Raw genomic sequence first — 12146 nt, 5'->3', positions numbered from 1 at the left:
TCACTCCCCCCCACCCAGTGGGATGGGGGAGAGAATCGGGGGGAAAAAAAAAAAGTAAAATTTGTGGGTTGAGATAAAGACAGTTTAATAGGACAGAAAAGGGAGGGAAAATAATAATAATGATAAAAGAATATACAAAATAAGTGACGCACAATGCAATTGCTCACCACCCGCTGACCGATGTCCAGCCAGTTCCCGAGCAGCGGTCCCCGGCCCCCCCCGGCCAACTCCCCCCGGTTTATGTACTGAGCATGACATCACATGGTATGGAATATCCCTTTGGCCAGTTTGGGTCAGCTGTCCTGGCTGTGCCCCCTCCCAGCTTCTCGCTGGCAGGGCACGAGAAGCTGAAGAGTCCTTGACTAGTGTAAGCACTACTTAGCAACAACTAAAACATCGGTGTGTTATCAACATTATTCTCATGCTAAATCCAAAACACAGCACTGTACCAGCTACTAGGAAGAAAATTAACTTTATCCCAGCCAAAACCAGTATAATCTACATAGGTTTTAACAGCCTAGTTAAAGCTCTCTGTGCCTGTTCTCAAAGTTAGTCACAAGTTGGGTCTGTTGAGCTTGTCAGCTCAGGGTTAGCCCTGCAGCAGTCCAGTTGACCAAGAACATGTGAGAGCTCGTGTGCACGTAAAAGGTACTGTGAGATTACCCTGAGTAATTTATAACCACGCACCCCAGTAACCGTCAGCAGGACTTGTTCTCTGAAAGGGGGTGATTTGGGAAAACTCATTTTAAGTTCTTGTATTTAGTTTTTTGTTAATTTTCTTATGAAAGCTCTCACCTTTTTGCTGTAGAGGACTTCCACTTGGCTCAACTTCAATGAATATCAGAGAGAAATAATATGACACTTCATTAGAATTCATAAGTTTGTTTTGCTAAAATTATACAGGAACAAAAACCCCTGAAGTATTACCATTGCATTAATAACGTATGTCTGTTATAAAAGGCAACATAATTGAGGCAAAAAATACATTACTAAGGCTTTACCTTCCTACTTAACATAACCAAACTATATTATTCATTCATTTAAAACTTTCTACTGTTTTATATCTACAAACATTCAAATACTGACTCTTTTCTATGTTTACTCAAAAATACCTTTTCATGTTTTTCCTGAAATATTAATTTTAATTTACTAAGAACATGATGTACAACTCTGGAGATTAATTTCCCATAGCACATTTTAGGAAGCTCTGCATGTCCAGCAGGATTCTGCTGTTACAATTAAGTTTAAGATTAAGTGTCTTCCCTAGAAAATGCCCTCTGAATCAAGGCTGTAATCTTCCCATTTGCCTATGCATAAGAGAGACAGAGAAAAAGAAAAGACTTTTATAAAATCTTTTTTTGTTGAAGAGGTGCAAAAAATGTTTGGCACTCAGAAAAGAAGAATAATTAAACATATTGGATGTTCTTATAAAGTAAGAAAAACTATTCTGAATCAAGACTCCCTAAATTATCAAGAAAATATTTCTCCTCTTGGCTCTTTTACTTTACAGTTTGAAAAAACACTTTCTACCCAGAGGAGAAGTTATAAACGCAAAATGTAAAATGAAAAGAAAGCAGAGCAGAATGTAAAATGCATAGGTACAAAGCAACAGTATCCCCTACTAAGGCAGGAAATAGTTACATATTAAAGCATCTTATGATTGAATGGATGGATTTTAGTGCTTCCTTATATTTTAGTATTACATGGGATGGAATATAATTCAGATGTTCTTCATAAATCTTTAATGCGGATTAACTGATTTACTGCCATGGGCATGGGCTGATTTAAGCATGGAAATTAACAGTGCATGAGAGATGACTGTTTCTTGGTTACATTTTAGTTTGTTTTCTTAATTAAAGACTACATTTGCAAAACGATTAAAAGCTAACCCCAAATTTTCAGTTATTTTTCTGAGAACTACTGTGTCTTGCGATGTCTTCAGTATTGAAATCACGTCCTTTCAACTTTTCATCCAAACAAAGGAATCTTAAATATTGTTTTACACAGGTTTTCAGCATAGGACAGAGATGTTCCCCAATGATTTACTGGGGACAATGCACAGTGCAAAAGCTGGAAAATTAAACCTGATCTCACAGCTACTACAAAAGAAAGTACAAAGGTTTAAAGATGGCAACCTACCATTTTTTAGGTAAGATTGATTTTAATGCTTAACTTAAGAGAATGGAATGATAGTGCTTCCTTTCAGACAATTATATCTTTTGTATCTCCACTTGGGCATACTACGTGTGGTTTTTTACCTCTGAAACAGTGGTCTGGCATATACAGTATCGCATGAAATTTTCCAGAAATACTGATAAGACAGCTTCTGTAATGACTTGAATTTTTCATTTAATAGGGAAGTACTCCTTATATTATTATTGCAACACAAACAGCTGGCCTTTTAGTATCCTTGAGGCATTGCTGATTTAAAGGTTGTTGAATGAGGCCCAATATGAAGCCAGTTTTTGACGTTGGGCAGTAATATAGTTTTTGAGTATAACAAGGTTGAAGAGGAAGCTTGATTATTCACATTAATTCCTCCTTGCAAGGGTATAATAACTGTTACAATACTTAGTTCCTGGAAAAGTCCTAAGTTTGCACAAGTGTTTGACAGATGCCATGCCAATGCCTGTGTTAGGTATTCAAAAGTTTTCTGAAAGTCTCGTTCTCAACCTAGGGTGCATACAGCACGTTACCATATTCCCATGCAAGTGCAGACAGGGATGTGAGGAGCTCGCAGTCGGCAAAAACAGGCAACTACAAGTGTTCAGAAAAGTGGGATGTGCCAAACAAAACTGTCAGAAATTACTTCTAGACATGTGGTGGAGGGCTGTAACAGTTACTAGTAAACAGATCTGCTCTGTCACTAAGGGCTGAGTCACTAAGGACTTACCTTTGGGTTTTTTGCAAATAAATCCTTTTTCAGAAGAGCAATCAGTGTTGTCCCAATAACCAGATGGTGCAGTCATTTCAACGCAGTGATGCTCCATACCGGACTCTTTCTCCTCCCAGTTGACAAAGTCCAGTGCAGCATTATCTAGCCACAACCACTGGCCTAAAGAGCAACATACAGAGTAAAAAAAAAAATTTAAATGTCTCTCACGGTTATTTTAATTCTTTAGCTCAGCAAATGACTTCAAAAATGTAATAGTAACCCATTTTTCAGCAGAAGACCACGTCATTTTTTGTAAAAATACAGTTATCCCCAATTTTCTCATATTAGCAAAACATTTTTCTATTAAATATTGAAAGTAAGACATTACCGTCCACATTTCGGTAAAGTCCTATCCAGAAGCCTCCTTCTTTATTTCCAAGTGGATGTATCGTATGGCTCAGAAAGTCAGATTCATCCATGTTTTCTACTGAAACCAAGGTAGCACCTGAAAGGCATTAGCAAGCAAATAACTGTAACCTATGTGAGCAACTACTGGAATGACCTCTTTCAAGTCTGTACAAACAACAACTTTTGAAAGTATTATGCACACTACTCTGTTGGCTTCCCCATTGCTTCTTGCAGAGGACAGAGCCCTGGAGGTGCTTACTGGCCATGACCCCCCACCACTGCCCCCAGGATGGTGCCCCAGAAGCCAGAAGCTAATGGGAAGCTGTACACCTGGGGAGACTGCAGCCCCTGGGAGGACAGAAGGCTGCACAAAGTCACTTGTGCCAGATTTAGAACAGCTTGGTAGGTAAATGAAGTATTTCTAATGATTTTTTTTAAATCAATGTTTTTACATTTTTATGTGAGTTTTGTATAAACTTTTGTACAAATCTCGTCAGTTGATAATGAAGGCTCTCACCTAACCGAGCACACTCAAGGGAGGCCAGTGCCCAGCTTGTCCCAGCTGATGCTTCGAAGTAGTAGCAGTGTCCATGGTAAGGGATCCAAGCTCGGAGATTGTCTGCTTCGGGGCAGTCTCCAGGCAGCTGAGCAGGGTCAGTAGGAGCTATAGCTAAAGAAGACATATGGTATGAAATTGGTATTGATTATGAGTAACCTATGAGGTAGGATATGTGCGTAAATAGTCTGGGATTTCTCTCACCCGGCTTTAACTATCTGGACGTCTATTCCTGACTATTCCTACAGGCCCCCAGCTCAGACAATAGGGAGAGCCAGGCAGTCAAGATGACTGTGAAACACCTTATTTCTCCAATTAGATCCTGCAGCATCTAACTAACTGCCTTGGAAGTACTGTGAGGAAAACAAACCCTGAGGGATGATATAGGTCTTGAATTTGCATTCTCATAACACAGAAAGCTGTTGAAGGCTAATGAAACATTGATACCACAGTCCCATATTGTATGGTTGCCTGGTCTCTGTATGTTGTCACTTTATACAAAGGAGCCATCAATGGAGTATGCCTCTGCCAAATTAGTCTCTGTTTCTGATCATGTGTGCAACTCCAATTCACTTCTCTCGGTCTGCGGTTCTTGCACTGCATATGCAGACCAAATGTACGGCTGGAAAGTTTAACTCGCAAGACACCTTCCAGTGGCAAAATCGATCTTGAATCTCACATCAGGAACAGACTATATTATGTAGCCTTAAAACCTCAAGGAGAGAAAATGACACAATTCTACAAGCAAACATGCCTCTCCATACCTCTACGAAGAGTTAAAGTATCATTCACGTTCCCAAGGCTCTTACACTTACATCAGAACTGCTTTAGCTCTAGCAATACTGAATGGAGTGAAACTCTTGCCTGTATTTTGGCTCAGTGACACCTGTGTGTGAACTTATCCAGTTGCTGCAGTCCACACAGTCAGTGTACGTTCCCAGCACTTACTTATATTACACACAGTCTCAAGTGTGATTTATGCTCGTGTCTCAGAAAGAACAAAATACCTTGAAGATAGAGCTTCATCTTATGCAAACGGTTATGACTACCATGAATACAGTGCAGCCATATCCGTTTGCACAAGAGACTTTCATGTGCCTGAATTCATATATCATCCAATAGCAAACCTCCAAATTCTGCAGGGAGGCAGACGGTATCCTGAAGCATACTCCTCTGAGGGTTTTAGCCCAAGCCAGAGTAAAGTCTCTAGGATTAGGCAGACTAATGAAATTAGGAATGTGTCTTTAAAATTATTACATTCATTTGCTTACCATCTGACGTCTTACAAACTGAGAAGTAGCTTTCATTGCAGGATGCTGTTTTCCAAGTACCGTCAAGATCTAGGTAGACACAAGCATTTTTCTCCTTTGGTTCCCCTGCTGCCCATTTGGTGTACCTGGTTTTCCAGTTATCGGTCCATTTGTAATAGCTGCCAGTCTGAAAACAAAGAAGTTCTGGTTTTTTTACATAAAAAGCTCTGACACATAAATATAGTGTCCTATGTCTATTTGAGTTTTTCAGCAAAAAAAAGAGCCCTGTGCTGCTCTGGTTTTTTAAACACCATTCACTCTTCTAAGCAATGTCACTGGGTGCTCCGAGTTACACAAGAACTACATATGAACAGTGTTCAACAGTGCATTGCTTTTGGGAGGGTTTTTCTGAAGCAACACAAACTTCTGCAATGTTGCAAGAAATTCAGATGAGTCCATCTTAAGTCATTTAGTAAATCCCATACCAAGAGAAGCAATTACAGAGAATTCGTCCCCTCTGCTCTTCTTTATTTAAATTAAAATTGGGAGCTATTTGGTGAGTAAAGATTACTTGGCACTAAACAGTCAAAATAATCTTAAAATACCTCTTTAATACTCATAATAACTTTTATTAATATAATAATAGTTATAAGTAGCCCTCTATATAGCAGGGATTTTCATCTATTGCTTCCTGCTCAACCTTTTCTGTGACTCTTCACTCCATTTGGTGCATGAAAGTCTTTGAGTAACTCTAACAGGACCACTAGAAATCTATGCACGTATACAGTAAAGCCATTCAGAGTACAGTTGGTTCAGCACTGTTATAAACTGGGCATCCAGCAGGTCTGTAAAGAGGAAGAGAGCTCACCAAGCACCTGCACCTCCCATCTGTCCAGCACTTACCATATTGCTGTTAAGACCGATCCATACGGGCTTTCCATATTTCAACATCTGGATCCACAGGAATGAATGGATGTAGGCATCTGAAATGCTGGCAAGTTCTGCAGATTTGTCTTGACAATTTTTTCTGGCCTCTTCCCATTGCATTTCAGATGCGATGATTGAATAACTACTGTCACCATAACGGGCAAAGCCAGAGGATGGATTTGTTGTTGGTACTTCAGACTGTGTGGTAACTATGGAGGAAAAACTGAACGCATGAATTTACAACATACCGCTCATCTCTAGCATGGAAGCTATAAAAAATAGGTCAAAACGTGCAGTATTAACAATAAGTCAAAATCTTTATTTAAGCTCATATACAATTTGTTAATGAAAAAAAAAAAAAACCACCAAAACCCCAAAACCAACAAAACCAAACCACAACAAAAAAGCCCAAAACAAACTTGTTGTAAAACACGAACCAAATTTGTTAATGTAAAAAGCAGAGTGAAATCCTGGATGCCCTGAAGTAGAGAGTATACTTGCTAGAGACTTGACTAGTGCAGACTAAGACTCCTTGTGGTTTAACCTGGCAGGCAGCTCAAAAACCACACAGTGTTCGCTTACTGTTCTCACCTCAGTGGGATGGGGGAGAGAATCAGAAAAAAAAAAGTAAAATTCATGGGTTGAGATAAAGACAGTTTAGTAGGGCAGAAAAGGAAGGGAAAATAATAATAATAATGATAAAAGAATATACAAAATAAGTGATGCACAATGCAATTGCTCACCACCTGCCGACTGATGCCCAGCCAGTTCCCAAGCAGCGGTCACTCCTCCCCTGGCCAACCCCCCCCAGTTTATGTACTGAGCATGACGTCACATGGTGTGGAATATCCCTGTGGCCAATTTGGGTCAGTTGTCCTGGCTGTGCCCCCTCCCAGCCTCTCACTGGTAGGGCATGGGAAGCTGAAGAGTCCTTGACTAGTGTAAGCACTACTTAGCAACAACTAAAGCATCGGTGTGTTATCAACATTATTCTCATGCTTAATCCAAAACACAGCACGATACCAGCTCCTAGGAAGAAAATTAACTCTACCCCAGCCGAAACCAGGACACTCATAAATTGGATATTTGAGTACCCATGCTTTAAGATATTTTGACTAAATCTGGATATCTGAGTATACACCTACTTCAGATCACTGGTGGAGAGGACTTAGGGCTCTCCCAGTTTAAGGCATTTACTGTTGTACCCTGTTGTCACAACCTGAGACTTTTGATACTTTATGTTAATTGATCACCACTCGCTGTTGACTCAAAGTTGTTACCCTGTCTGTAAGGTCTGCCTGAATGTTGCCTGCACATTTGAGTCAGGCAGTGTATATTTCCACCCTTGAGAATGTACATGTATTCAGAAGAGCTGTAACTGGGATGAAGCAAACTAAAAATGCCTCCCTAAAACTATATGTTTGCTGTGCAGGGAGAAGGGGTTCTTACAGGCAAATTAGCTATGCTGAGAATAAACAGGCTGCAGGAGCTGATTGAAGTGGAGGGGAATAGTTTTTAATAATGCTGTAGTAAAGGTGAGGCAAAATTGTTTTGTTATCTGTGCTTTGCCTTCTCCACTCCCATTATATGGCTGGGCAGCAGGGATTTGCATAATTACAGTTCTACAGCAGGAGAGTCAACATTCATTACTCATTTTGGTGTAAAAAAAAAGAAAATCAATATTCTCCTACAATAAAGACACAGCCAAGAGGCTGCACATTTTAATAGACATCATACAGCATTCAGTAGAAATGTTGAGAGGATTAAATGCTCTGCTCAGAGACAGCCAGGAATATGGAGAGATCACTGCAAGAGCATGGTTTTACACTGCACTTAAAGAGGATGCCTAAAAGCCTCATATTTCACTGAGAAGAAATCCATTGCCATTTATTATTCTCTAGTATTACTCATGATTTATGTACAAAACCCCAATTAAGATAGTGATTCCTCTCCAGCACTTTCTGTGGAACAAATTGTACTTTAAAAATAGTATAGTCTTAAGACTAGTGGAGCTCTGAAAGCCTGAGAGACTCAGAATGAGACTCAAAGCTGAAAGAAATCACATCAGTTTATATAGTCAGCTTATCTAACTAAGATACTTTTTCTATTTAGGAGACTGGGTTAAACAGAACTCACGTGAATTCATCTGGCATATATAGCCTCTCTCATTGTCACAGCTATCATCTCTCCATTTCCCATCTGACTTCACGATGAAGACACAATCTGTCTGAAGGAGAGGGGAAGACACACAGCCATTACAAAAGGCAATCAGGAGGTGGTGAGCTGAAGCTCCTACACTCCTAGTGCAAGCCTGATGGCAGAGAAGAGAGGAGAGGACCACCATGACCATGGTCTGGCCGTGACCACCTTTCAAAATTTCATCTGAGTTTCTTTCTTACACTGATTTCAACAAGTTTTAGTCATAAGCAAGTTATCTGATGGAAGATGTTAAAAATCTCCGGTGACTAGCTGCCTATCATTTCCTCAGAAACTACGCATTTACCTCCTTTGGAAGAGAGATTGAATGTGAGCAGAGAAATAGCCCTTTTTGTGAGGATATCGTTTAGTACCATCAGAAACTAGTAAAGCAGTGTGGGAGCACATTGGCCAGGAATGGGACATATAGATAGACAAATTAATGTTGCATCAACAACCTTAATTTTGGTTTATCATAACTTTTCTATGTTTGGTGTTGCAACTTTAATGTTCGTGGTAATGCAGTTTGTGGGGGAACTGATGTAATATATGCCTTTCTGGGCTTGTTTTACAGAACTGGTATTTTGCAATAGGTCAGATGGAAAGCACAAGGTGCTGCTTCTTCAGAACCTCTGTCAAACATTTTTGGTGTATTTGGAATCGTTATCAGGTGGTTTGCTAAGCCCCATTCTGCTTACAAAAGGACTTGTCTCAGCATCTTGTTATTGCTGCTGTAACTTCCCTTTTAGGAAAATCATGTAGCTGCCTAAGATATACAGGTTACTTAATTTTCCTGTACCTCTACAGTGATGTCTGTCAACATTTCAAGGTCATAATAGTCAAAGTAGCTTTGTTTCTGTTCTGGTGCACCATTAACCCAGTTGGTGTATGAAACGGTGCTTCCGTCTGTCCAAAGAAAAGTGGACTCTTCGTTGATATCATTCATCCCAATCCAAACATTAGTTGTGGCATCCTTTAAATGATAGAAAAGGAAAGCTGGAGGGAAGCAAAGATTTCTCATTAAGGAAAGCTCATCATGACTTACCCAAAACAGGAAAAATGTGCAAAAGCCCAGAAATGGGGCCATATTAAAAGGATAGCATTTCCCACTACAGAGCCCATCTGCCTTTAACTAAATGTTTAGATAAGCATCTGTAGGAACATATGTTACACAAGCATTAAGGTTGAAAAAATAGCCAAAAAGAAAGCTCTGGAACAAATTAGAAACTGTCCCTTCCCCACTGTGTATGCACACGTAGTGTTCCAGCAAATCATATTGCCAGTGAGAGAGACAGAAAATACAGATGTCTGTCAGTTTGAGGGATCTGTGCAACCACACTCAAAACAGACTGGAAGTTTCATGAAAACTGAGCAACTGAAATAACTAGAAACACACACTTTATTTCTTACATGCAGTAATTTAGCTATTGTTTCACACTTTGGAATTAAAACGAAGCATAAACTGACCTGGCTAATAAGCAATTTTCAGCAGATAATCCATAATCTATTTTGGAGAGTATAGCAGTTTCTTTAGTGAGAGGTTAGTATTTTTTTCTTTCAATAGAGCCCGTATATGTACCTTGCACTCGTTCATTTTGTATGGTAGCCAGGTTTCCTCCCAAATCGATACAAGCATCTCGTGCAGCATGCCACATGAGCTTTCTTGTTATATTGGAAGCAAATATTTTGAAACACTGGAAAAAAAGCAAGCACTTCATTCAAACTAGCAAAGATGGGAACTGCTGTATGTGACTAATATCAATTAGCTATAGGATGTACATTTCTCCAGAAAAAGAAATCAGGGCTAGAATAAGTGATAGAGCTCAAGAGTAGAAAGTATGCATGTCTACCCAGGTAGATACTTAGCCCCTCTCATTGCACAAGGTGTAATCCGGGAGTCTAGTATCATCTGAACTGATTGTAATGATGTCAGGTACATAATCCCTTTTCACATTTTCATCTGCCTGCTTCCTGCAATAACAGAGGGATCATTTAAAACCAAGAAAATGTGGCTTTGGGTGACACGGCTGCAGGGAATGATCTCTACTGTGCCTTGTGCCTCTTCCAATGATTGTGATTATGACTGTTCAACCTGCCAAAGTGTATGAAATATCCCTTGACACATTGACCTAACATTCTGAGGATGCAGTAGTAGCGCAATGTAGATAAAGTAGACAAAAGAACCTTTGGCAAGTAGAGCTTCAACTCAAATTGGTACAAATTCTTCTGTTACAGCAATGAGAACTTCCAGACCATGTCTGAATGTAAAACTATACTCAAAACAATTGTAGTTTGGCATCGTCTTTCTGAACTCAAAGTTTTGGGAACCCTGTACAAGCCAAAGGGATTGCTCAAATATATTCTCTCTAAATCATTCCACCTGAAGGGCTTTTTTTTCAAGACTGACCGTTACAAATTTCAGTTTCTAACATGAATATGTAAAACAGGAGAGGAGGAGGAGGAGGGGTTTTCTTAAACAGTAACAGTGTATTTTAAGCCTGCGCAAACTATGTTTGCTGAAATTTATTCAGCATACATCTACTTTTACTGTATTTCTCTGCAAAGTTAATCGTCTATAGTCACCTCCAAAAAAGCCCAGCCATCCAGCCAGCATGTTCTGACTGGATAATTACTCTCCAGATTTATTTTATAATCATAAAAAACATTTTTTTTGCAGTTCTTTTTTTCAGTTTCACTGCTTTACACAATTTACTGAAGATACTTGTTGACATACCTTGTTGTTAAAGAAAAACCAACTCTCTGGACATCCTCCAGGAGGCAATGGAGAAGCAAACGTTGAATTAATAGAACTGTTATGTTTTTCACATACAAATTTATTGGAGGAACCACAGTTTATATCATTCCACAAGCCTAAAAATAATTAGATTGAATAAGCAAGTAAAGGTGTTATAGTATTTGTAACAATAATTTATCACTTCTTATTTTGAGTTAGAAAGAGGCTAATCTCTACTGTTCAGACCATAAAAGTGAGCAAAAGAGCCATGCACTACATTTATGCACTCAACTGTTTTTTTACAAACAGAAGATATTTATGGACTTTAGCTGCTCAGCACTGTTAGTTACTGGGCTACAGTCTAGCAATTGAAAAAAGAATAAAGACTGGGAAGAAAGGGCCAGTGACTCAGAAGAAATGCTCTGGTCATCAATTAACTTCATTCTACTTTCTCCACCTTCCCCACCCCTATCCATCAAAGAGTCTCTTTTTTTTTAGCAGAACACAATGTTCTCTATTTTATATGTCAGGCTGCAGCTTGACCTGAAGGCAAAGTAACCATGGCAGCTTTGAACGAGCCAGCTGAAGCTCTAATAGTAGCACAACTGTAGCCCCTTGTGCTTAATTTGAACTGCCTGACCCTTCTGTTCCTCATCCAGGGCTCTCCACAGCAGGCGTACCTCTTTATGATTTGTTCAAGCTATGGCATCATCACATTGCAGGCAGTGAGGGAAATATACTAGCAAGCAAATTCGAAAAGAAAATGGATCAGAAATGGATGAGATAGGAAATGCCAGATCAACCTAAGGGCACAATATGGTGTTCAAACGTATGTTATGAAGTATGTGCCATCCTCTGGGGGCCAACGTCTCAAGTTAATATAATGTTATCTAGGGATTCAGTTTGCGGATTAAAATACCTCATTTCAGTTGTCAAGATATACACTAGGTTTCTAAGCTACTATTATAGTCAATAGGGAGCTAGGGCAGGATTCATTTGTCTAAACAGAGGTGCTTAGCGCCGTTTGAGGGGCTATGCAAGGTACCTGCGGAGAGCTGATGGATATGGCACTGTTTCTGTGGGAAACTTACAGTCAGGTAGGCTAACTCTAGGACATCGCAGGTGGCTACAGTCACCTACATGAAGGCAACTGAATACTGCACTAGAGTAAACTGAATTGCTCTTCAGGCAGCACTGGCT

At 39.6% G+C, this 12146-nt stretch overlaps 1 protein-coding gene across 1 annotated transcript in view; it reads right to left on the bottom strand.

Annotated features, from left to right (window-relative positions):
* The window catches only part of LOC103922463 (macrophage mannose receptor 1-like), a 38656-nt gene that overhangs the window by 1250 nt on the left and 25260 nt on the right, over positions 1–12146 (bottom strand). Inside the window, exons 22-31 of the mRNA XM_009330604.1 lie at positions 10947–11083; positions 9792–9906; positions 9012–9208; positions 8153–8243; positions 5993–6225; positions 5111–5276; positions 3801–3953; positions 3264–3380; positions 2894–3055; positions 796–828 (exon numbers count right to left, since the gene is read on the bottom strand). Of these exons, the coding sequence (XP_009328879.1) occupies positions 796–828; positions 2894–3055; positions 3264–3380; positions 3801–3953; positions 5111–5276; positions 5993–6225; positions 8153–8243; positions 9012–9208; positions 9792–9906; positions 10947–11083 (1404 nt within the window). The remainder of the gene's footprint in view (positions 1–795; positions 829–2893; positions 3056–3263; positions 3381–3800; positions 3954–5110; positions 5277–5992; positions 6226–8152; positions 8244–9011; positions 9209–9791; positions 9907–10946; positions 11084–12146) is intronic.

Source organism: Pygoscelis adeliae, unplaced genomic scaffold (genome assembly GCF_000699105.1).
Source record: "Pygoscelis adeliae isolate BGI_AS28 unplaced genomic scaffold, ASM69910v1 Scaffold27, whole genome shotgun sequence".
Classification (NCBI taxonomy): Eukaryota; Metazoa; Chordata; class Aves; order Sphenisciformes; family Spheniscidae; genus Pygoscelis; species Pygoscelis adeliae.
Note: the sequence above shows the minus strand (reverse complement) of the source record. Positions and strands in the feature narration are given on the sequence as shown.